This window comes from Nerophis lumbriciformis, linkage group LG37 (assembly GCF_033978685.3).
Source record: "Nerophis lumbriciformis linkage group LG37, RoL_Nlum_v2.1, whole genome shotgun sequence".
Taxonomy (NCBI): domain Eukaryota; kingdom Metazoa; phylum Chordata; class Actinopteri; order Syngnathiformes; family Syngnathidae; genus Nerophis; species Nerophis lumbriciformis.
The window spans coordinates 22,151,622-22,179,005 of NC_084584.2; the positions used below are offsets into that span (position 1 = coordinate 22,151,622).

The 27,384-nt window shown below is 37.1% G+C and overlaps 2 protein-coding genes across 3 annotated transcripts; one reads left to right on the top strand and one right to left on the bottom strand.

The window, feature by feature from the left end:
- Window positions 1–1,229: 1,229 nt before the first annotated feature.
- tmem222b (transmembrane protein 222b) lies at window positions 1,230–10,712 on the bottom strand. Its single transcript, XM_061931080.1, has 6 exons — window positions 10,527–10,712; window positions 6,352–6,436; window positions 6,244–6,275; window positions 6,081–6,177; window positions 5,882–6,012; window positions 1,230–2,441 (listed from the first exon to the last, which is right to left on the bottom strand). Exons 1-6 carry the CDS (start codon window positions 10,643–10,645, stop codon window positions 2,354–2,356), a joined length of 552 nt encoding a protein of 183 aa, XP_061787064.1. The 5' UTR covers window positions 10,646–10,712; the 3' UTR covers window positions 1,230–2,353.
- On the top strand, window positions 10,110–27,302 carry paqr7a (progestin and adipoQ receptor family member VII, a). Of its 2 annotated transcripts, XM_061931078.1 has the most exons (3): window positions 10,113–10,177; window positions 18,740–18,861; window positions 22,692–27,301. In XM_061931078.1, the coding sequence occupies exon 3, from the start codon at window positions 22,722–22,724 to the stop codon at window positions 23,784–23,786; it is 1,065 nt and encodes a 354-aa protein (XP_061787062.1). In that variant the 5' UTR covers window positions 10,113–10,177; window positions 18,740–18,861; window positions 22,692–22,721; the 3' UTR covers window positions 23,787–27,301. The 2 variants fall into 2 exon arrangements, with proteins under 2 accessions (XP_061787063.1, XP_061787062.1); XM_061931079.1 differs by lacking the exon at window positions 18,740–18,861 and having other exon boundaries at window positions 10,110–10,177; window positions 22,692–27,302.
- Window positions 27,303–27,384: the final 82 nt, after the last annotated feature.

Genomic DNA, 27,384 nt, shown 5'->3' on the forward strand with positions numbered 1-27,384 from the left:
GGCGTGGCTGCGAGCATACACAGAAGTTGAAGCTCGTAACGTAAACGTAAGGTAATGTGTAAATGATCCGGATCAACGCAAAAATGTCGTCACTTGTTCCTTATCCCATTTCTTGAAAGTTAATTGAAAATCCGCCATAACTTTTTGCGTTATCTATAGCGGAATAAAAGAAACGGAGTAAACGCTGTTGTAAGTAGTGTAGTAGAAATTATACAGTTCAAGCCCAAAATCTGTTTTTCCTGAAAGTTTCATGAAAATTCACCCACAACTTTTTGAGTTATCTATGGCAGATTGAAATAAACGGGAGTGAACGCTCTTGTCTGTCATAAACACACACACAGAGCAGCGGCAACGTAAAGTAACGCAGAAGAATTGTACAGATCAGGCCTCAAATCTACTCAGTTGTTCCTTATTTCCTGAAAGTTTTATGAATATCCGCCAAAAACGGAGTTATTTTTCTGACTAAACAGCATTGCTTACATAACCTCCTGGCGGAGGTAACTACTGATGTGCCCATTAGTCATAGTAGACGTCATTAGCACAACAGCAGACGTGGCATCTGTAAAGCTGACATTTGAACGGAAAAATTATAGTAAAAGTGCTGCTAAGGAGGAATTACAGTACATTTCATTCCTCGCCCATACATTTGGCACATTTACTAATTGTGACACAATCATTGCACTGACCTGCAGTTAAAAGGCAAGAAGACATTCACCCTGTGGACACGCGTCAGGCACGATGATGGCAAAGTGATACGGTAAGAAAATGCACACAAACAACGTCGCGTGTAGTCCTGCAGAGGCACACCGACAGCTTCAAATGCGTTAGGCATGTTTTTGTTTTTTTAGATTTCCCTGGTAGAAAAACGAGCAAACAGGAAGTTAGTTTGTGAGTGAAGGCATAAATGTATTTCTCAAAGATGGTACTTTCATTGTGTTTAGTGGTGCTGGCGATGTGTTAAATCAGGAAGTGCAGACTAGGGCTGGGCGATAAAATGATATCAATATATATCGTGATAGACACGTTATGTAGTTTTCGGAGTATAAGTCGCACCGGAGTATAAGTCGCACCTGCCGGAAATGCATAATAAAGGAAAAAAACATATATAAGTCGTACTGGAGCCCGGCCAAACTATGAAAAAAAACTGCGACTTATAGTCCAAAAAATACGGTAATTTATATCAATAAAAAATGCGTTCGATAACATGTTCGATAATTTTTTTGGGATGTTGTATGACGTCACTCATGAGCAACCGAGCCATGCTAACCCAGCAACGCAGGAAGTGATCTGTAGGAGTGACACAATAACAGCCAATCAAGTAACAGTATCAACTATCAGGTTTGGTTGCGCAATCTTGTTGTTTCACGGTTGATTCTATCCATGAAGTGAGAATAGAAAGTGAAAATGAGTGCTGCAGAGAGCAAAGAAGTTGTCAATAGAACAGGAAAAGTCACCTCGACAGTATGGCAGTTTTTTTGATGTTTTAAAAAACGGACCATAGTCAGATCAATGTTACCTGAACACGGCCGTTACTGCCTGGCATTAAAACTGCAAAACATTGTTTTTCTCAGGTTTCTCTACATTTGCAATTTCACACTTTGCACTATTTGTTACACTTTATTAAGCATTTCTTACATATTCCTTCATTTTAAAGGTTATTGTTAAGTGTTCAATGTGATTTTGGAATTTGGTTCACATTGATTGTTTTTCATGGTTGTGTTGACATTTCCTTTCCTTTCTGCCTTGATAGATGAGGGGATTGTAATCTAAGGAAGGTTCCAGGTTAAATACAAATGTTTACATTTAATATACTTTTATCTTGGTCCTTATTTTTAGCACGTCATAAAAATTATCAATGAGTATCGTTATCGAACGATATAAAACGCTTATGTCGTGATAGTTTTCAGCCATATCGCCCAGCCCTGGGGTACAGTACGACCCATTTTGCAGTTTAGTTTGGTCCGATAGTGTAATTATTTTGTTATTCCCACCTTCCCGTAATGAACGCCATCTTTTTAGTTCCACTAGATTTCAAATGTTAAGTATCACAAAATAGAAAACAAGCATTTACAAATGAAAAAGTGACTTTTCTAATCTGTCAAGCCATACACTAAAGTGCATTTTGGCCTCCCTTTTTAAAATGATTCATACATTTCAAGTATATTTTAGACTTTATGCCTGGCTCATCTGTCACTTTTATAAAAGAGCCCAAAAGCCTGCCCACTCCTGCTCTAAATCAAGAGGTGTTAACTAACAAACGTTTTGGACATAGTGGCTTTTACAGGTTTTAAAAGTCTCATAGGCAAGGCATCGCACCCGCATTGTTTTCCCACGTCTGAGGAAGAGTCCCAGGTCACCGCAGGTTGATGGCGAGGACCACCGTCACAATGACGCCCAGCAGCATGAGGAAGGGCAGCCATGACTTCAGGAAGCCTGCGCAGCTGCAGCAGGTGAAACAAGCACTGTATCATCATACTGCACTTTTAACCCTTATTTAGCGACAACAACTGGAGATCGACCGGGCCGATTATCCTCACCGATATTTGGCATTTTAGCGTATATCGGTATCTGCCTTTTTTTCCCAAAAGAACTACATCAGAAGATACAATACAAACACATATAATACCAATACTTAGTGTTTACCCCCAAAAAATGAAGTCCTACATTAGAAAAGTTTCCTTTTTGCTGGAGCCCAATTATTATTTTAAATTAATTTAAGAATATAAATTACTCTCATTGTCAATAATTATCCCTTAATATGTTTTGACATCTGACATGGCATTTATTTGAGTTCTCTATCACCCTCCTGCAGTTCTAGTCGCCTACAGTACGTCTCCTCTGCTTACATGTACCTGTCAAAACCTTCATTTTTTGCCCGCAAATCTAGTTTTTGTCCTTCTTTCCTGGCGTCTTCCAGGTCCCGTTTTGTTTGTTTTCGCTACTACAGAGATCAAATCAGTAAACAAGCCTCCGTCTGCAACACTCGGCGCATGGGCTCGTTAAAGGAGCGCGCAGAGTTTCATGTTCTGTGATTCAATCAAATAACGCGACAGAGATGGATGACAAATAGGAGACTTATTATATAAGTAAAGAAAAGCAGGCAGCAGCTCACACATTCTCATATTTTCTGTGACATCCAGAAATAAATTATGTCCGCCAGCTTGAACCCCAGATAGTTTTTATTTAAATGTTCGCAATATTTCAGGGTTCCTCACGAGGAAAACTTACAATGTATTAAATCCATAAACTGCTATAAAATTGAGTAGATGGCGAGGTATTGTAATGTAGAGAAACCCCATATTTTTACCAATTTTCCAAGGAGATTTCCCATATTTTGAAATGCAAATATTGATGCTCCTCTTAGACACACGTAATAAAGGTGTTTGTGAAACTCCTCAATGTGTTTTGGTGCTAAATGAACCACAACATTAGCGCCGCATAAAACATTATGTTGCTACCGTAAAAAATAATGTTAAAAAAAAAAAAAACTTCAAGGGAACTGCACTTATTTGGGAATTTTGCCTATCGTTCACATTCATTATAAACCTCTTAAGGCCCAAGCTGTTTGTTTACATGCTTTTTTTATTTCTCTTTGCTATTTGGGCTTATTGGACCCTAATTAGAATAAAAACTAAAAATCATCTTTTGATATGATGTACTTCGTCCATAAGTACACAAACGTGTACTTCATGTGTAGTGACATGCTAATTTTTATTTTTACACTTTTTTTCCAAATTCCATTGTATGTTATACTCTTCTGACACCACCAGATAGCAGTATAAGTGTCCACATAAGCGGCATAAGACCCCAATTCAGTAGTGTAAACAATTTTGGAAATAAGAGCTAAAAGGTGCTGTCCACGCATGTGGCCAATAAGGCCTTTAGAGGATTTTATGAAAGACATGGTGACAGATGTATTTTTTTTTTAATGCATTCTAACTCAAATAATAGCAGAGCCAATGGGAGGTTCTCTATTCCGCCTATAAAACCCAATAAAAAAACATCTAAAAAGCGCCAACAATACTTCATTTACATTTCGTGACTTGAATATTGACCAAGTATTAGGGATATTGGTATTATAAGCGCTAACGCAGACAAACTATAGCGGCGCCGTGATCACAAGCGTGTGAGCCAATGTTGACATGATCCACTGATCAGCTGCTTCCTCATTTCCTTGCTTGTCAAACTTTATTCTAGATCATATATAATGCCTCTCACCTGGATAGAAGGACAAAGACGTATTCCGACAAGTTAGTACACTTTGACAGCAAAATTAGACCCACAAATGGCGAGAACGACAAAAAAAGACGATTGGTTCCACCTCCCTTTTCTCCGCAAAGATTATGAGTAATTCTTTATCTAAATGGAAATATATGAACATCTTTGTCGTCTGCATTCTAATGACAGCAGACTTTGTACAGTAAGTGATGTTTTATTATGTTTGTTGGCTCTTATAAAGTCTGCAATGAGTAGTAATTAGTGATCTTATAAAAAAGGCAAACGTTGTGATGCGTTTTTGAAATTAATGTGCCGTGTATGTTTAAAATGATCAAAATGCGTAAATATGAAATGTTATTATAAATGTGCCCGCTACGACATTGCATATATACCGGTACTTACATCATGTATATAACACCTCAATGAAGGTGTTTGTATGTTTTTTAAGGGCTTTATCGGCGGAATAGAGCAACTTCAAAAGTAAGAGGACTTTTGACCAAATGTATTTAATATTTAGAATTAGAGATGTCCGATAATGGCTTTTTTACCGATATACGATATTCCGATATTGTCCAACTCTTAATTACCGATTCCGCTATCAACCGATAACGATATATACAGTCGTGGAATTAACACATTATTATGCCTAATTTTGTTGTGATGCCCCGCTGGATGCATTAAACAATGTAACAAGGTTTTCCAAAATAAATCAACTCAAGTTATGGAAAAAAATGCCATCATGGCACTGCCATATTTATTATTCAAGTCACAAAGTGCATTATTTTTTTTAACATGCTTGGAATTTGGGACATGCTCTCCCTGAGATAATCCTGATACCAACTACAACTATGGGAAATACTATACTTTGACTTTCACAAAGTCTAAGAAAGTGCGGGGTTTGGGGGGGTGGGGTTGAGGTTGAAGGGGGCGGGGGGTGTATATTGTAGCGTCTCGGAAGAGACCCCTGCAAGGGGTTCTGGGTATTTGTTCTGTTGGGTTTATGTTGTGTTACGGCGCGGATGTTCTCACGAAATGTGTTTTTCAGTGTGGCGCATATTTGTAACAGTGTTAAAGTTGTTTATATGGCCACCCTCAGTGTGCCCTGTATGGCTGTTGACGAAGTATGCCTTGCATTCACTTGTGTTTGTGAAAAGCCGTTGATATTATGTGATTGGGCCGGCACGCAAAGGCAGTGCCTTTAAGGTTTATTGGCGCTTTGTACTTCTCCCTACGTCCGTGTACACAGCTGCGTTTTAAAAAGTCATACATTTTACTTTTTAAAACCGACACCGATAATTTTGAAACAGATACCGATAATTTTCGATATCACATTTTAAAGCATTCATCGGCCGATAATATCGGCAGTCCGATATTATCGGACATCCCTATTTAGAATTTTTTTTTTTTTTAAATACATACGTTGTCATGCCTTTTATAATGATTGTGAACTGATTGTGAACGATAGGCAAAATTCTCAAATAAGTGCATTTCCCCTTCAAAGCCTTGTCCATCTGTTTACTGACGTAATCTATTCATGTTTAAATAACCTTTACTGTAAATTGGTTCCGAATATCGGCTATCGGCCTCTTTGACTACTAATAATCGTATCGGCTTTGTAAAAATCGGTCGATCTCTAGTAACAACTACTATGTTTGTGTCTCACCTGACATGTTTCCCGTGGATAAACACGAGTAGGCAAAGCTTGATCATGTTCCATGAAGTGCTGTTTTCATACTGCATCAGATTTAGAGCCATAGCAACGTGCGAGTGGCAGTTGTCGCAACATAGGTTGTGCTGGAAATACACAAAACGGTGACGACTGTGTTTTCTTCTTGAAACAACAACAATAAAAAGCCATTTACCATCCTGTGTTTGTACTCCTCTGAAGCGTCATGCACGGCTCTATCCCAGGCATTAGAGCCACTTGCATAGACTTTGCTAATGTCAAGCATCCAGTACCTTGAAAGAGAAATAAAACAAAATGCTTAAGTCGTACTTAAAATCACTTGCCATACATTTACTCACTTTGTGGGTGTCCCAAAAGCCATGTTGTCGTCCTTCAAAGCAAAACACAGGAAATTAGGTTCCAGTGATTAAATAATCATTTCAAAAAGACGTAATGGCGTTACTTACTGAAACAAAATAGGGTCCAGCAAAGTCTCGAATGATCCCAGTGGAAGTGCAGATACCCATGTGTCCAATAATTGGAAATAACCATCTAGCAAAACACATTAGAGCATGGATTTGACTGTGATTATGCCATGAAATAATAATCTATAGTGGTAGGTAGAGCATATACTATGCAAACACTCATTAACAAATACTATTTTTTGATTGATTGAGACTTTTATTAGTAGGTTGCACAGTGAAGTACATATTCCGTACAATTGACCACTAAATGGTAACACCCCAATAAGTTTTTCAACTTGTTTAAGTCGGGGTCCACTTAAATTGATTCATGATGCAGATATATACTATCATATATACTATCATCATAATACAGTCATCACACAAGATAATCATCAGGGTGTATACATTGAGTTATTTACATTATTTACAATTCGGGGTGAGGAGGGGGAGGGGGGGGGGGGTTAGGTTTGGTTGTTATCATCAGTCATCAACAATTGAGAACAGAGAAATGGATATTGAAACAGTGTAGGTCTGACTTGGTAGGCTATGTACAGCAAGTAGTGGACATAGAGAGAGAGAGAGATCAGAAGGCATAAGAAAAGTATCTACATTTGATTGTTTACATTTGATTATTAACAATCCGGGGAGGGTGTTAGTTTAGGGTTGAAGTTGTCTGGAGGTGTACTTTTATTGCGGTTTTGACGGAGAATAGAGATGCCTATCCTACCATAATAAGTGCAAGGTAGGTATGTGACAATCGGTCGTTGACCTTCTTATCTCCATTGCACAATGATCGAAGAGGTTGGCAATGTGTGTCATTATTTTCTGTGTAGGGAGGTCATTATTTAACTTATTAAAGAGCACTAAGGTTGATGCTGTAGTTAGAATTTCCCAAAATTTCCGGACTTGATATTGAGAAGTGCAAAAAATCAACATGAACAATTTTACATCATTCATACAAAATCATACCCGAAAGTAAGTTTTAATATCTTTACTTGGTTTTATTTGTTTGTATGTGTATTTATAAAACTGAAAATATTAAGTCAATTTAAGCCAATTAAGTCAATTATGGTTTTTGTGCTTAGTAAAAATTTCTGTCCGGGGCCGCAGCTATGAAAATACACAAAAAATGTGTAATGTTTCATCTACAAAACAATATACATAGTATGGTCATTGAGTAATGCTGAAATATTCGCTCTAAATGGCGTTTTGTGATGTTTTAAACCATTCACAGTTTGCATTCAAAGCAGTATGTGTATACCAGGGATCTCAAAGTCGCGGCCCACAGGGCACAATTGGCCAAGACGATATTTTGTGTTTTAGATGAAAGGCACTTTACAGTGTTATGTGTGGAGCTGAACGAACCTACCAATCACAGTGGGGTAGGGCTGGGCGATATGGCCTTTTTTTTATTATCTCGATATTTTTAGGCCATGTCACGATACACGATGTACATCTCGATATTTTGCATTAGCCTTGAATGAACACTTGATGCATATACACCCACAGTATGATCATTCTATGTGTCTACATTAAAACATTCTTGTTCATACTGCATTAATATATGCTAATTTTCAACTTTCATGCAGAGAGGGAAATCACAACTAAGTCAATTGACCAAAACTGTATTTATTAAACAGTTATAAAGCAGTGGCACAGACATTCATGTCATTTCAAAACAGAAAGTGCAAGATTGTCAGAGACATTTTAAAACAAGCTATGAGTGTACTTTTGTGCATGATGTCACTAAGATAAAATAAAAACTAAATAAAAATACCATACCCCCCCTGTCCGTGGGACAAATTTTAAAGCGTTGACCGGTCCGCAGCTACAAAAAGGTTGAGGACCACTGCCGTAGGCTACACTGTCCCAATTCATATCGCTCAAGCCGCTGCTGGAGGACTCTTGCTAGGACCCACACTTTGTCGACCGCATAGGCTGGGTCCTTCGAAGGATGCAAACCCTAAATTGGGACACAGCTACTGTCACACAGAGACACTTGTCCGTCTGCAATATCAGTCCCCCATAACCCACACCGTTATTTCTGGGTCATTATTTGTTATTTGCATTGCCTCACACAATTAACAATTAATTGATGTCATTTGTTTTTGTTTCTATGACTACGATTAAAACAGCACAGCGGATAACAAACACTCCGGAAGCAGTCGCCTTTATGCGCTCGCTATCCCAGTACATTCTACCATCTACAAAGGCCATGAAGTTAATGGCATCATGAAAAACTTGAACATTGAGTGCAAAAACAAAGGAGACTGCTACCAGGTTATTGTCGGCAGACCGCTGTGCTGCTGTTACTGTCAAGAAAAAGAAGCGGAAATGATGTGCATCGACACGACAGTGACACCAAGTGGAGTTAAAATATACTCTACATCCCAAAATAATTATTTACTTTTTTCTTGTCAATTCCCAATTTGTTATGTATTTTTCATCTTATTTTGTGTTAAAAAAAATAAATAAATAAAGACATTTAAGAAGATTGGAATTTTTTTATCAAAGCTTTTCTTGTGAAATACCTGATGCTGCTCAAACTCCAGCGGCCCCCATGTGAATTGAGTTTGAGATCCCTGGTCTGTACCATAGGATTAGTTTGCTCTTGGCGCTGATGCCATCTGTGTGGACATTGTCGTAGTGACAACACTGCATGAAATCAATTGATCATTATATTGAACCCCTCTAAGGTATAATTTGTAAAAAAAAAAAAAAATAACTGCCTCAAAAAATACAAAATTTATAGGGAATTTCAATTGATTGATGAAATACTTAATTAGATTGAAAGAAAATAGATTACCCTTTCAAAAAGGTATCATCTTTTGAAAACCCTATTTGAAACAATTCCAGGAATTATGGAAATTACAGCTTTTTCCCGTTAATTGTAACGTTCCTAATTAATCTAAATAAATTGGCTAATTAATCAAGTAGTTCTTTTTTACATGAAGTTATTTTCTTTGAGTTACCGTATTTTTCAGACTGTAAGTCGCAGTTTTTTTCATAGTTTGGCCGGGGCAGCGACTTATACTGAGGAGCGACTTATGTGTGAAATTATTAACACATTACCGTAAAATATCAAATAATGTTATTTAGCTCATTCACGTAAGAGACTAGACATATAAGATTAGCAATATAGTGATTAGGAGTGACAGATTGTTTGGTAAACATATAGCATGTTCTATATGTTATAGTTATTTGTCTGACTCTTACCGTAATATGTTACGTTAACATACCAGGCACGTTCTCAGTTGGTTATTTATGCCTCATATAACGTACACTTATTCAGCCTGTTGTTCACTATTCTTTATTTATTTTAAATTGCCTTTCAAATGTCTATTTTTGGTGTTGGGTTTTATCAAAAAAATTTCCCCAAAAAAGTGCGACTTATATATGTTGTATCCTTCTTTATTATGCATTTTCGGCCGGTGCGACTTATACTCCGAAAAATAAAGAACTGAATTAAACCATTTGCTTTTTATTTCATGCATTAATGACTAATAAAGGCGCTATGATGTTTTGAAGTTAATTTTCCAAATTATAGGTCACACATTTCTTTATTGTCTTTATGGATAATTCAAGACAAAAAAGCCATTGATCCTTGAACTTCCAAAAATGTGTAGATCCAGTAATATTTGGCTTATCGCAATGGTGCAAGTATCTTTGCAACATTTTTACCAAGGTATTTCCAATTGCTTTGAGATATTTGGCATTTGACATTTTTTGTCACATACCTATGCAAGGTAGGACGCGGGCACTTCCGGGGGTTACCGGAAGCTGTAGAGCATGAATAATTCGATGCCTCCTTCCTTTTTACTCTTTTAAGGTAACATTTTGACTCAATCTGCAGTAACTATTTCACACTAAAGGCATAAAGTCACGAGTTGACAAAATTGAGTGTTTAGTCAGCATAATCCATCCGTAAATTAAGATTTACAGATATAATAATAACAGCTATTTCAAAAGCTAATATATACTCACTTGTATCAAAGGTCTACACACATAAAATACATTATGATATTAACATTTTACACACATAAAATACATTATGATATTAACATTTTAGGATGTATGTGAATTAGCCACAGGGTTGTGTGCGCTGGCTAACTAGCTAAGCTAATATCACTTCCTTGGTCCTACATCCGGGTGTTTAGAGTCAGTGGTGGGCAACTCACGACAACACGGGTATTGGCGTCCAGACGATACAGTGAGGGTAACGACTGGCCTCTGGGTTGATTTTCTCCGACGCTATGTGATAGTTCTTCATGGTTTCTTTCTCGTTAACATCCGCCATAGCCAGCTACGAGAAATAGAACTTCAACCGACATCCACCTCACCTAACTCACACGCAACACAGCCAAGCGGAGAATTATACACTCGGGGATGTGAAATTCAAAATAAAATTAATCTCTCGTGTTAATGCTGAATGTGAGCATCATGTATCGTTAACATAAGTGACCAAATTTTGCTGTATATGTTACTTAAATTAAGGGGCTAAGAAATGTTTTTTAAATGTGTAAAATATGTGTATCATTCCGCCAGTTGAGAATGTTTTCTTATTTTGAAGGACATTGTCGGAAGTTTGAAACAGTCATTATCGCGTCACTGCTGTTGTTTCGTTTCTGGCAGATGCAATCATCGTATTGGCTACGTTTTATATTCTTAAATGCAAGTTTCTCAATACCCGACCTGTTATTTGTGCCTTTAAAAAGAATTAGAACTCTACGTTAAAACACTCTCTCCCTCTAACAACCAAAAAGCTGTGAAAACGATGATGCTGTGTTCCACATTTAAATGATCTACTGAACTTCTGTGAGCCTATGGCTTTACACTTTGTTATATATATATATATATATATATATATATATATATATATATATATATATATATATATATATATATATATATATATATATATTTACGTATATACATACGTATATTTATATACGTATATATATATGTGTATATACATATATATACGTATATATATGTGTATATATATATATATATACGTGTATATATATGTATATGTCTGTATATATATATATGTGTGTGTATATATATATATATATATATATATATATATATATATATATATATATATATATATATGTACATATATATATATTTATACATATATATATATATATATATACATACATATATATATATATATATATATATATATATATATATACATATATATAAAACAAAGTGCAAAGCCATTCTATTTTAGTTACTTTATTGAGTTTACAACCCCCTGGCGCTGTTTTGTACTGTTTTTGTACTTTAAAAACCCCAAAATCAAATCAAATCAAAAGAAAAAAAAAGATGCAACCATCGTTATATATATGCAGCTTCCGGTGTCCCTAAGTCCAAAAAAAACAGTCGTTATCGTTTCTAATAGATGAGCCGATTATTTATTTGAAAATGTTCTCCCTGTGCAATAACCACATTTTCGTTGTTATAAAGTTAGGGTATCAGTAAGTCTAAGGCACCTCAATTGCAATTAATATTTGGTTTGGTTGGTGTAACTATACTGTAGTTACATCGCACTGGTTTATTTGTGGTGTCTGAAACCATATTACAATATGTTTAGGTGCAATGTATCATTTTTGACACTAATTGTATGTTTTAACTGTTTAGTTATTGATGTTATCAGCATGTTGTCCCTAAAATACTTCAACAGCACAAAAGGAGCCGCTCAATACAACGTGGGTAGAAAGTTGCAACAGAAGCGTTATCTTACGTTACAACTGGAAACAAAGGCGTGCCCATGGGACCCGCCGGGGCCTCATGTACTCCATCCTGGCTCCCATTAGATGTGACAGGTGATATATTGCACAAAAAGCAAAAACAAAGTGCTCAGCAGAAAGAGACGGACATTAATATGTGAAGTCACAGTGGGCACCATATAGGAGAGCTCTGGGGAATTCTTCCCCAAAATGCCACCTCAATATATGTGACTGGGCCATTCAACCCAATTAGGGTGGAAGATGTGCTGCTAGAAGGAACGTGCAATCCTTTTCCAGTCAAAGGTTTGCAAAGGGAAATGTCAGGTGTCTTGCTTGTTTGGAATGAAACACATCTGGGAATGTACACTTGGAACAGAAGAAAAAAGAAACCAAAAGTTGTGTGCTGTTGTTGGTAAAAAGTCAAAACGAAGCAGAATAACATTGTTGACATGGAGTTGTAGCCCAATTTGTGAATTCACTCATCTAAACAAGCATTACCGCATCAGACAAGTAAAATTCATCCATCCATCCATTTTCTACCGCTTATTCCCTTCGGGGTTGCGGGGGGCGCTGGAGCCTATCTCAGCTACAATCGGGCGGAAGGCGGGGTACAACCTGGACAAGTCGCCACCTCATCGCAGGGCCAACACAGATAGACAGACAACATTCACACTCACATTCACACACTAGGGCCAATTTAGTGTTGCCAATCAATCAGTAAAATTCATCCATCCATCCATTTTCTACCGCTTATTCCCTTCGGGGTCGCGGGGGGCACTGGAGCCTATCTCAGCTACAATCGGGCGGAATTTAGTGTTGCCAATCAACCTATCTAAATAGTTGATTTAGTTCTTGCTATGCTTGCACTTTAAACAGGAACCGCACTTTAATTGGAATTTTGCCTTTCATTCTCAATCCCTACGTCAGACAAGAATACATGTTTTTTATTTGTATTTTGCATTCTGAGTTGTTAGATATGGTTAACAACGAGGCTAATGGGAGTACTCTATTGTGCCTATAAAGCCCTGTAAAATCACCCAAAACCTGCCAACAGTACATCTCTTGACCTGTATATTAACCAGATATTAGCGATATTGTTATTATAAGCGCTAAAGCTGAGGAACCACTTTTAGCGGTGCCATAATCACAGCAACTGTCTTATGCAGCTATGGACATACTGAGCCGGTGAGCTGCTGCATCGTCTCTGAGTTGGTCGAAGTGAAATCTAGATTATAAATCAATGCATCTCACTTGTACAGCAGAAAGTTGTGGCCATAAACCGAGAAGTTGGTCAACTTTGACATTCAACTTCGACCCAGTGATGGCGAAAAAGACATGAAAAAACGCTAGTTTATTTATTTTTTATCTGCATGAGGATTATGGTTAAGTCTTCAGCTAAACGGGAAGATATAAACATTCCATTAGTCGGCATCCCAGTGAGAGCAGACATTGTACAGTGAGTGATTGTTTTATTATATTTGTAGTTTGTATTTCTTGTTTAGCACTTAGTAATACTGCCACTCGCTGATTCTGCTTATCACTCAGCTTTTAAAACTTGTAGCTCACCCTCCTTATATACATGCTCCAAAATATAAGGTTCTGTATCAACATTTGTCCTTTAGTAGTCATTGTTGTCTATCATGAAGTCTGCCATGAGCAGTAGTGTTGTTGTAGTCAAAGAAAACGGCGAACGTTGTGATGTGTCTGTAAAAATAATAATAATAATTAGAGATAATTAGAAATGCTTTAAAATGTGATATCGGAAATTATCGGTATCGTTTGTTTTTTATTATCGGTATCGTTTTTTTTATTTTTATTTTTTTTATTTATTAAATCAACATAAAAAACACAAGATACACTTACAATTAGTGCACCAACCCAAAAAACCTCCCTACCCCATTTACACTCATTCACACTCCATCCATCCATCCATCCATCCATTTTCTACCGCTTATCTCAGCTACAATCGCACTCATTCACACAAAATAATAATGTAAAAATAATAATAATAATTAAAGATGTCCGATAAATGCTTTAAAATGTGATATCGGAAATTATCGGTATCGTTTTCTTTTATTATCGGTATCGTTTTTTTTTGTTTTTTTTTATTAAATCAACATAAAAACACAAGATACACTTACAATTAGTGCACCAACCCAAAAAACCTCCCTCCCCTATTTACACTCATTCACACAAAATAATAATGTAAAAATAATAATAATAATTAGAGATGTCCGATAAATGCTTTAAAATGTGATATCGTAAATTATCGGTATCGTTTTTTTTAATTATCGGTATCGTTTTTTATTTTTTTATTTATTGAATCAACATAAAAAACACAAGATACACTTACAATTAGAGCACCAACCCCAAAAAAACCTCCCTCCCCCATTTACACTCATTCACACTCATTTACACAAAAGGGTTGTTTCTTTCTGTTATTAATATTCTGGTTCCTACATTATATATCAATATATATCAATACAGTCTGCAAGGGATACAGTCCGTAAGCACACATGATTGTGCGTGCTGCTGGTCCACTAATAGTACTAACCTTTAACAGTTAATTTGACTCATTTTCATTAATTACTAGTTTCTATGTAACTGTTTTTATATTGTTTTACTTTCTTTTTTATTCAAGAAAATGTTTTTAATTTATTTATCTTATTTTCACCATACCTGGTTGTCCAAATTAGGCATAATATGCATATATTGGTTGATATCGGTATCGGTTGATATCGGTATCGCTAATTAAAGAGTTGGACAATATCGGATATCGGCAAAAAGCCATTATCGGACATCCCTAATAATAATAAAATACTTACATGTGCTGTATATAAAACACTGATGGAGGTTTTTGGAGGTTTTTAGAGCGCTTAATAGGCAGAATGGATCGAATTCCCCTCCGCCATTGTGAGCTGACTTTTGCTAGCGTTTATTTACAAGTTAGAATGCATTTAAGAAAAACATGTGTGCTTGTCTTACGTAAGGATTGTGAATGGGAGGCAACATTCCCAAGCAAGTGCAGTTTCCCTTTAAGACCTTAGCAAAGAGGTTGCAACCTTTAACACCCTTATTTTCATACGTTCTTCAGAAAATTTACACAAAAGTGGCACATTTACATGTTGCAACATGTTCCCGTCCCCGTCAGTAATGCAAAACTAAGTTCATGAGCATTCATCTGAACTTGTTTAACAAGTTAATGCCATACAATTCCAGGTACTGAACCGAACTGACATGGCCGGAAAAGCTCGTCCGTGCTGTCACCCTGATATAACGCAGTCAAAACCAACACCCTTCCAAGTAAATACCACTCTGATGTTGTTAGTGTTCTGGTCTTTTGTCACGTCTGCTTATGTGCTGAGAGTTACATATAAACCTAAAAAGGCATGCTCTTTATTAGGGATGTCCGATAATGGCTTTTTGCCGATATTCCGATATTGTCCAACTCTTTAATTACCGATACCAACCGATACCGATATCAACCGATATATACAGTCGTGGAATTAACACATTATTATGCCTAATTTGGACAACCAGGTATGGTGAAGATAAAGTACTTTAAAAATTTTTTTATAAAATAAGATAAATAAATTAAAAACATTTTCTTGAATAAAAAAGAAAGTAAAACAATATAAAAACAGTTACATTGAAACTAGTAATTAATGAAAATTAGTCAAATTAACTGTTAAAGGTTAGTACTATTTGTGGACCAGCAGCACGCACAATCATGTGTGCTTACGGACTGTATCCCTTGCAGACTGTATTGATATATATTGATATATAATGTAGGAACCAGAATATTAATAACAGAAAGAAACAACACTTTTGTGTGAATGAGTGTAAATGGGGAAGGGAGGTTGTTTGGGTTAGTGCACTAATTGTAAGTGTATCTTGTGTTTTTTATGTTGATTTAATTAAAAAAACAAAACAAAAAAAAACGATGCTGATAATAAAAAAACTGATACCGATAATTTCCGATATTACATTTTAACGCATTTATCTGCCAATAATATCGGCAGGCATCTCTACTCTTTATTCCTTCTTAAATCCTTATTTTTTTCATTATTTACATTTTCTGTAGTTACATTTTTTTCTAAGAATTTGGTTTCGGTGTTATTGAAATATTCAAAATGAAAAATAAACAAGTAGTCTTTCTAATACAAAATAAACTTAAGTATACCTTTTGATAATTTACAGGAGGAAATATGAAGGAATTGTAATTTAAAAGGTCACAGTATAAAATGTATAGTCAGGAATAACAGCATTAACATTTTTGGAGGGAGCAGTTTGTGGATGTAATAAAACAAAAATGCTGGCAATAGAGGATAGAGTGTACAGCTCTGGTAATGGGTACATTCGCACCCACCTGCACAAATGTACTTCAAAATGTAACAATCCAAAAATAAATATGACTTTTTTTTGTTTACTAGGGCATGCATATATAATATGCATTAGTTTGACCATTTAAAATCAACGATAATACAAACCCTGTTTCCATATGAGTTGGGAAATTGTGTTAGATGTAAATATAAACGGAATACAATGATTTGCAAATCCTTTTCAACCCATATTCAATTGAATATGCTACAAAGACAACATATTTGATGTTCAAACTCATAAACTTTTTTTTTTTTTTTTTTGCAAATAATAATTAACTTAGAATTTCATGGCTGCAACACGTGCCAAAGTAGTTGGGAAAGGGCATGTTCGCCACTGTGTTACATGGCCTTTCCTTTTAACATCACTCAGTAAACATTTGGGAACTGAGGAGACACATTTTTTAAGCTTCTCAGGTGGAATTCTTTCCCATTCTTGCTTGATGTACAGCTTAAGTTGTTCAACAGTCCGGGGGTTTCCGTTGTGGTATTTTTGGCTTCATAATGCGCCACACATTTTCAATGGGAGACAGGTCTGGACTACAGGCAGGCCAGTCTAGTACCCGCACTCTTTTACTATGAAGCCACGTTGATGTAACACATGGCTTGGCATTGTCTTTCTGAAATAAGCAGGGGCGTCCATGGTAACGTTGCTTGGATGGCAACATATGTTGCTCCAAAACCTGTATGTACCTTTCAGCATTAATGGCGCCTTCACAGATGTGTAAGTTACCCATGTCTTGGGCACTAATACACCCCCATACCATCACAGATGCTGGCTTTTCAACTTTGCACCTATAACAATCCGGATGGTTCTTTTCCTCTTTGGTCCGGAGGACACGACATCCACAGTTTCCAAAACCAATTTGAAATGTGGACTCGTCAGACCACAGAACACTTTTCCACTTTGTATCAGTTTATCTTAGATTAGCTTAGGCCCAGCGAAGCCGACGGCGTTTCTGGGTGTTGTTGATAAACGCTTTTTGCCTTGCATAGGAGAGTTTTAACTTGCACTTACAGATGTAGCGACCAACTGTAGTTACTGACAGTGGGTTTCTGAGGTGTTCCTGAGCCCATGTGGTGATATCCTTTACACACTGATGTCGCTTGTTGATGCAGTACAGCCTGAGGGATGGAAGGTCACGGGCTTAGCTGCTTACGTGCAGTGATTTCTCCAGATTCTCTGAACTCTTTGATGATATTACGGAGCTTAGATGGTGAAATCCCTAAATTCCTTGCAATAGCTGGTTGAGAAAGGTTTTTCTTAAACTGTTCAACAATTTGCTCACGCATTTGTTGACAAAGTGGTGACCCTCGCCCCATCCTTGTTTGTGAATGACTGAGTATTTAATGGAATCTACTTTTATAACCAATCATGGCACCCACCTGTTCCCAATTTGCTTGTTCACCTGTGGGATGTTCCAAATAAGTGTTTGATGAGCATTCCTCAACTTTATCAGTATTTATTGCCACCTTTCCCAACTTCTTTGTCACATGTTGCTGGCATCAAATTCTAAAGTTAATGATTATTTGCACAAAAAAAAATGTTTATCAGTTTGAACATCAAATATGTTGTCTTTGTAGCATATTCAACTGAATATGGGTTGAAAATGATTTGCAAATCATTGTATTCCGTTTATATTTACATCTAATACAATTTCCCAACTCATATGGAAACGGGGTTTGTAAAAAGGAGATGCTTGGAAATAGCATAAAAATGCCCCAAAAACTTGAAAAAACGCGATTCATAGCGTTACTTTTTGGTGTAACCATCATGAGCGTTCTGTTCAGGTATATTTCTTTTATATTTTGATAAATCATCATATTTATGTATTACTCAATTTAAATAGCTATTGATCAATCTTTAAGCTGTGTGTATTTGATTTCAGTTTGCTTTTGACATCTTATTTGGAATTGTAGTTGAAACTTTTACAACCTTGTGTTGCGCTCATGATGGCGTAACCAAACTAGATTATTTTGAATATTTATTCCCTTTTTTACATTTAGTATATTTAAATATACTGTGTTTTATGCTTTTTTTCTTTTTGGAACATGTACTATACATATAATACAATAAAGTCCCATATAAAATTATGTTTCTAGCAATACTTTAATTTTGCCTTTGCAAGTAACACTCCAATGTCCATTAGTGGAGCTGTACACTAGAATAATACGTTTTGGTCAATTCCAACACTTTCCTCCACACTAGAGTTCCGACGTATGCTTTTATTTTCTACGACATTTCACATAACTTCCGGTTCTTTTCCGTTCAAGAACTCGACGCGTCAAAAGACTCATCTGTTGCATATTTCCCATCGAGGCCAGTGGGCGAGGAGGAAGACCTTGCGAGCAGGTTTTCATACGGCGCGGCGAGAGCAAGAAAGGCGGCCAACACGGTGAGAGAAATATTTATTAACTACTAAACTATAGCTTCTGGAAGGATCCGAAAGTGGGATAGAACTTTTTACAACTTTCCCCCCTCAATCGACTAAATGGGCACGACTTACGTTTGGTGTTAAAAACAAGTCTTCTCACCAGGAAGAATTATCCGCCGTCTTTAACAACGTGATGACTTACTTTGCTCGATTTAAAACTTGGGGGGAAAAGTAATAAAACGTACGAAATATTCATTTCTGTCCTTCAAATCATCTTCGGTCTCCCGTGCAGGGGGCGGAGTCAGTGTGACGTCACCCGTGGGTATAGGTATACCTATTGAATTGCAAAATCAAAAGAGAAAAGTAATTGAACAAATGTATACTTTGTCCCTTTTAACAAGAACTAAATCATCACAAATTATTTATTCGTCACATATTTGCAACCATTAATTAATTAATTAATCACATTCAAAAGGTGCATTTTAATTAATTTATCAGTAGTTACCTAAAAGTGCCTAAAATGTCAAATTAGACAAATAAAATAATTAGATAATAAAATAAAATATGATTTTAAAAAAAATAAAATAATATGCACGACTGGACACACGTTTTACAACACCTCATTTATATCAGTAATTAAGTATGTATTTGAGTGGTAACATGGATTTAACCACAACTTTTACACTCTTTTCTATCGATGTTTTTGTCGTGAGCACAGCTACAGTCAGGTCAGAATTATTTGTGTAGTGAGAAAGTTTTTATTAGGCTTTTGCCATTTACAGTTTACACATTGTTACACAACCACAATTTGAACTAAATAATTAAACAAATCAGCATGGATGAAAGTTGAAAGTCTATGCTGATTTCTTTATTGGTTGATTTATTTCTAAACCTTTGTGTAAAACAATACTGCATATATACACGTGTGTGTATATATATATATATATATATATATATGTGTGTGTGTGTATAGGTGTATATATATGTGTGTGTGTGTATACATATATATCTATATCTACATGTTTGTATATATATATATATATATATATGTATATGTATGTATGTGTATAGGTGTGTGTATACATGTGTATGTATGTGTGTGTGTATAAATGTGTATGCATATGTGTGTGTATACATGTGTGTGTAATATATATTTATATATATCAGGGGTCACCAACCTTTTTGAAACCAAGAGCTACTTCTTGAGTACTGATTAATGCGAAGGGCAACCAGTTTGATACACACTTAAATAAATTGCCAGAAATAGCCAATTTGCTCAATTTACCTTTAACTCTATGTTATTATTAATAATTAATGATATTTATCTTTGTGGGAACACTGAACATCTTAATGATTCCTCATAATAAATATATATAGAAACAAATAAATATCAATATGCAAGACTTTATTTTTATATTTTCTCTAAATGCACATTTTTCAAATTGAACATTTTCAAATGATCACTTCTAAGAGAGTCTTGTGAAATCACAATATCCCACTAACATTTTTTTAACAAATCATGAATTACTTTGCACCATGTTTGTACAAATAATAACTCATGTAAAATACAAAAGTCAACTCTCACATTTTTAAATAAATCATGTCACACTTTGAACTGGAAACCAAATCTGTTATCTGTTTCTTTGTCAGTTAGTGAAGACCAAGTCTTTAAAATATTTTCTTGGATTTTCAAATTCTATTTGAGTTTTGTCTCTCTTAGAATTAAAAATGTCGAGGAAAGCGAGACCAGCTTGCTAGTAAATAAATACAATTTGAAAAATAGAGGCAGCTCACTGGTAAGTGCTGCTATTTGAGCTATTTTTAGAACAGGCCAGCGGGCGACTCATCTGGTCCTTACGGGCGACCTGGTGCCCGCGGGCACCGCTTTGGTGACCCCTGATATATATGTATGTACAGTACGAATGTGTATGCATATGTGTGTATGTATACAATGTGTGTGTGTGTGTGTGTGTGTGTGTATATATGTATATGTATATACAGTATATATATATATATATATATATGTATATGTACAAACCCCGTTTCCATATGAGTTGGGAAATTGTGTTAGATGTAAATATAAACGGAATACAATGATTTGCAAATCATTTTCAACCCATATTTAATTGAATATGCTACAAAGACAACATATTTGATGTTCAAACTGATAAACTTTTTTTTGCAAATAATCATTAACTTTAGAATTTGATGCCAGCAACACGTGACAAAGAAGTTGGGAAAGGTGGCAATAAATACTGATAAAGTTGAGGAATGCTCATCAAACACTTATTTGGAACATCCCACAGGTGAACAGGCTAATTGGGAACAGGTGGGTGCCATGATTGGGTATAAAAGTAGATTCCATGAAATGCTCAGTCATTCACAAACAAGGATGGGAAGAGGGTCACCACTTTGTCAACAAATGCGTGAGCAAATTGTTGAACAGTTTAAGAAAAACCTTTCTCAACCAGCTATTGCAAGGAATTTGGGGATTTCACCATCTACGGTCCGTAATATCATCAAAGGGTTCAGAGAATCTGGAGGAATCACTGCACGTAAGCAGCTAAGCCTGTGACCTTCGATCCCTCAGGCTGTACTGCATCAACAAGCGACATCAGTGTGTAAAGGATATCACCACATGGGCTCAGGAACACTTCAGAAACCCACTGTCAGTAACTCCAGTTGGTCGCTACATCTGTAAGTGCAAGTTAAAACTCTCCTATGCAAGGCGAAAACCGTTTATCAACAACACCCAGAAACGTCGTCGGCTTCGCTGGGCCTGAGCTCATCTAAGATGGACTGATACAAAGTGGAAAAGTGTTCTGTGGTCTGACGAGTCCACATTTCAAATTGTTTTTGGAAACTGTGGACGTCGTGTCCTCCGGACCAAAGAGGAAAAGAACCATCCGGATTTTTATAGACGCAAAGTGTAAAACCCAGCATCTGTGATGGTATGGGGGTGTATTAGTGCCCAAGACATGGTTAACTTACACATCTGTGAAGGCGCCATTAATACTGAAAGGTACATACAGGTTTTGGAGCAACATATGTTGCCATCCAAGCAACGTTATCATGGACGCCCCTGCTTATTTCAGCAAGACAATGCCAAGCCACGTGTTACATCAACGTGGCTTCATAATAAAAGAGTGCGGGTACTAGACTGGCCTGCCTGTAGTCCAGACCTGTCTCCCATTTAAAATGTGTGGCGCATTATGAAGCCTAAAATACCACAACGGAGTTGTTGAACAACTTAAGCTGTACATCAAGCAAGAATGGGAAAGAATTCCACCTGAGAAGCTTAAAAAATGTGTCTCCTCAGTTCCCAAACGTTTACTGAGTGGTGTTAAAAGGAAAGGCCATGTAACACAGTGGTGAACATGCCCTTTCCCAACTACTTTGGCACGTGTTGCAGCCATGAAATTCTAAGTTAATTATTATTTGCAAAAAAAAAAAAAGTTTATGAGTTTAAGCATCAAAATATCTTGTCTTTGTAGTGCATTCAATTGAATATGGGTTGAAAAGGATTTGCAAATCATTGTATTCAAAGTTTTTTTTTTTTAGAACAATAAATATTTTTTTCATAATTACTAATTATGTTGAATAACAATTGCGTGTCGGTCTGACACGCATACCTGGCGTTCATGCTTGTCACTCACCGCAGGCAGCGTGTGCACATACACAAAAGCCGTTTTCAGTCATGTTGTTATGATATAATGTATATTCAACCATAGCGAGCTAAATCGCTATCATTAGCTAACAAGACACAAATTGAATGTAAACAAAGTGTAGTTTACATGCTAAACATGCCTAAAGTTGGCAAACCCTGATGGTGTCAATCACATATTTTTCAGTCTTGTTTCCCAAGTCCGCCCCCTGCCCTCATGACGACCATCGCCATGGACCGAATTGGCCGCCTCTTCATCAGCCTGCAGCAGATCAAGCAGGTCCCTCGCATGCTCGCCGAGGCGGCGCCGTCCGCGCCGAACACAATGCGAGACACCGAGGTCCCTCAATTCTTCAGGGAGCGCTTCGTCCGCACGGGCTACCGTCCCCTCCATCAGCGGTGGCGCTACTACTTCCTGTCCGCCTTCCGGCGCCACAACGAGACGGTCAACATCTGGACTCACCTGCTGGCGCTCTTGGTCCTGTTGGTGAAGCTGAGACAAGCGGCGGAGATGGTGGACTTCGCCGGGGACCGTCACTCCTGGCCTCTGTTGGTCCTCATCGTGTCGGCCATCAACTACACGGCGTGCAGCGTGGTGGCTCACCTGCTGGGCAGTAAGTCGGAGCTGTGTCACTACACCTTCTTCTTCTTTGACTACGTGGGCGTGGCGCAGTACCAGTACGGGAGTGTGGTGGTGCACTATTACTACGCCGTGGAGGAAGACTTCTACTCACGAGTGTGCCGCGTCTTCATCCCTGTGGCGGTGCTTCTCAGCTGGTGCTCGTGTTTAGGCTGCTGCTACGGTAAATATCGGAACCACTCGCTGCCAACTTGGGTGCGTAAAGTCGGCCAGGTGACGCCCTCTTCCCTGGCCTACATGTGGGACATCAGCCCCGTCCTGCACAGACTCCTCTCCACGCCCGCGGGCCAGGACGACCCGGCCGCCGTCTACCACCTCGGCCACATCGGCTTCTTCATCAGCTGTGCCTTCTTCTTCGCCTTCCCCGTGCTGGAGCGCATCTTACCCGGCCGCTGCGACATCCTGGGGCAGAGCCATCAGCTCTTCCACGTGCTGCTGTCCTGCTGCACCATGTTCCAGATCCACGCCGCCCACCTGGACTACGTGGGCCGCAGGGAGGTGTATGAGCGGCTGCACGGGAGCGGCGACGCCGCCTTGCTGGCGGGCGTCTACGTGCTCACCTTGCTCGTGTGCCTCCTCATCGCCGCTGTCATGCTGTGGAAGGTCAAACGCTTGCTTGACCGCCAGGCCAAGCTGAAATGAAAGTGGAGCAACATTGTAGTTTTTCAATGGTACTACTGTACAATCATTAGGTGCACCTGCACTATCTATTAAGGTCCAAACCAGAAATTGTCTTCCTTTTCCTTTGAGCGCATCTCACAGTTGCCATAGCGACACTCACCTAGTGGTGTGTTGCAGAAATCTTTCCATTTCTGCTTCTATGGTCATCATCACCTTTCAAACTTGGCACCCCCAAGTATTGTTTGTTTTGCCAGGAAATTTTGGTTGAAATCCACACCAAAATATCGCAAACTTACCGATGCAGCTCTCCCGGGCGCGGCCACCGCTGCTGCTCACTGCTCCCCTCACCTGACCAGGGGGTGATCAAGGGTGATGGGTCAAATACAGAGAATAATTTTGCCAGAACTCGTGTGTGTGAATGTGTGTGTGTGTGTGACAATCATTGGTACTTTAACTATATTGGATCTTAGATGTGCCTAATACTCTGGCTGCCTTGTGTATTTCCTACTGACCAGTACTTTATATTACTTGGAATTATTTAAATGAACTCGGACCAGAATTGTCAGACTGTAGATGCTAGTAACATTACTTCTAATTTAAGCCATGGTACAATATTTAGAATTCTAATATGCATATTAAATTATCTGGAGGGGATTTTGTTTATTTTTTAAAGCTGTAGTGTTTTAATGTGCCCTTTTGAATGGGGACAATTCTATGCCATAATGTGCCTTTTTATGGAGGTTAATTTGTGTCCTTATTACACAAGCTTCTTTTTTTTGACACAGAATTTATGTAACTGATTTTTTTTGCGTTTTGAATTTGTGAACTGATTTTTGTTTGTTTTTTTACATCTAATTATGCTTACATTGAAAAATAATTTGTGAGCAAAATATGTGTTTAAAAATGTGGCTCGTCAAACTACAGGGTTTTAAAATTCAGTACAGAAAATGTGTTGCTTCGAAACTCAAGACTCACTTCCGGTAAATTAAGACTGAAGCAATCGATCCTGTCTTAGAACCAGCCAATTAGGTGCTTCCGTCTTAATTTACCTGAAGAGAGTCTTGAGTTTTGAAGCTGAATTTTTATACAATTATTTTTTTACACTGAATTTGAAAACACACAAATTTAAACGCAACAAATTCAGTTAAATGTCCCCCCCCAAAAAAGCTCTTGTAATCAAGACAAACAATTACCTCCTTACTATTTAAATGGGGACGATTCTGTGCCATACTCTTTTAATGTGCATTTTTATGGTGATGAATTTGTGTCATTCATTTTCACACTGAATTTATGAAACAGAATTTTTTGTGTTTGAGTTTTGTGAACTGAATTTTTTTTTACATCACATCATGCTTACAATGAAAAAACATTTGTGAGCAAAATCTGTGTTTAAAAATTCAGTTAGTTTACATATATTGTTTTAAAAATTTAATAAAAATTCAAAGCAGAAAAATGTCAAAACTCAAGATGTCAAAACTCACTTCAGGTAAATTAAGACTGAAGCAATCGATCCTGACTTAGAACCAGCCAATAAGGTGCTTCCGTCTTAATTTACCTGAAGTAAGTTTTGAGTTTTGAAGAAACAAGGTTTTTTTTTACTAAAATTTTATACACAAAGAGCGTCCAAACTTTTTTCACCGAGTGCTGCACACTGGAAATGAAAGCATGCATGGTCCATTTTGATATTTTTCATTTTCAAAACCAACAATGTGATATAACCCTTAGGGCTTTCCTTAATTCTGGTGTGTTAAAGGTCCTGGGTACCCAAAATAGTTTCAGCCATTGAAGTAAAAATAAGTCATATATTATTATTATTTTTTTTTACTTTCGATGTTTAAATATCTATTGCTCAACTTCAGATTTGTCCATTGACATAAAGTTTAACAGGAAAAACACAAAATGTGCAATGTTTTACCAACAAAAATGATCAATGTGGAATATTTGAGTTATTCAATTATTAATTCAGTGCTTTCAATTCATTATTATTTTTTGAGCAATGACAGTTTAAAAAAAAACAGACTTAAGCTCCCAGGGATCTAAAAGGCCCCCACTCATAAAAGTGTTAAAAACAAGTCATACACCAATGTATGTTATTTTTACTTTCAACTTTCTCTAGATCAACTTTAGATCTATCCGTCAATTACAGGTTTTTATTATTTTTTGAGCAATGAGAGTTTTAAAAAACCTGCCTGCAAGGCAGCTTTGTGTTATGTCAATATTGCAACAATTTCTCATTACATTACACCAGTTTGCGCTTTTATTCCACGTTTTAATGGGTTTTTTTCGTAATATTTTTAAAATGGGCCGCACTTTGGACACCCGTTATGCACTGATTTTTATTTTATTTTTTACACACTGAATTTTGAAACAAATTTTGCTGAGACAATTTTATTCAATAAAATTGTCAGCATAATTTACACATTTTATTTGGAAAATCCAAACACAAACAATGCAGTTACATAAATCCAATGTTAAAAACAACGTTCACATAGAAACACAAATTAACCTCCATACTTTTTAAATGGGGAAAATGTGCCATGCAAATGTTGCAACTTGGTTTATTGCGATACAATCTGTTCTACTGCTGGCATAATTAAGGAACTTTTTTCCAGTATGTTTGATCCTTGATAGTCTATACAGCCCAAATGAAGGTGTATTTTGCCAACATGTAAAACAGCTGAACCATGTCGAGTTTCTTTTTGTTTGTGTTGCGTTAAAACTCGACAGTATTATATTTTATCATCATTTAAGGTTAATTCTCATGACACTGCAGTATGGGGCTGTGCAATAAGGCGACATAAAATAATGTTATGCTATTATAGTCAGTGCAGAGTGCAGTGCTCACATTGGGGAATGGGATTGGCTGTCTCACACTGCTTGTTTGGTCTCCATAGCAACCTTTTAAAGCAGTGTTCAGCTGCAGGACCCCAATCTGCATATTGATGTACTATCGTGTTTCTGTGATTAGCACTAATGTGGGAATGTGTGCCTTTTTCACAGAGTGCCCCTGAGCAAGGACACTTAATCAGGAGGAAGACAAAATGTTTGTTTTTTTAATCTTGTTTACAAGTCATGCAAAGGGAGTGTATGTGATGATAAAGGTGATGCTTTGTAAGTATTGTAACGATTGACACTTTCTATAATTTTTTTTTGTCCGCAAAGATGCCTGAAATAAAAATGATTAATGAAGGTATCAATGTGTGTTAAAGTTAAGATGTTTGTTTGCCACACTGGGCGACCAACTGTGCCTTTCTGTCGCCCCCTAGTGGCGGTGCTGTTCACTACACGGTACATTTGACGTAAATAAACGTTCAGTTCAGTTTCAGTTTATTGCGAACATGCATACTATACAATGTAATGCATCAGATATTTCCAGTTGTTTCATTTACAGCACGTCCGAAAAGGAGTAGGAAGAAGCTGAGCTTATTAAATCCTGCCCCTTTTCATACCACACCAATTGTATCCCATTTTCTGTAACATAACATCCATCCATCCATCCATCCATTTTCTACCGCTTATTCCCTGTAACATAACAGTGAATCAATAATAAATAAATAATATACCATAGTAAGTAAACAATTTATTTTGGACATATTGTACCAATCATAACTATAATTTT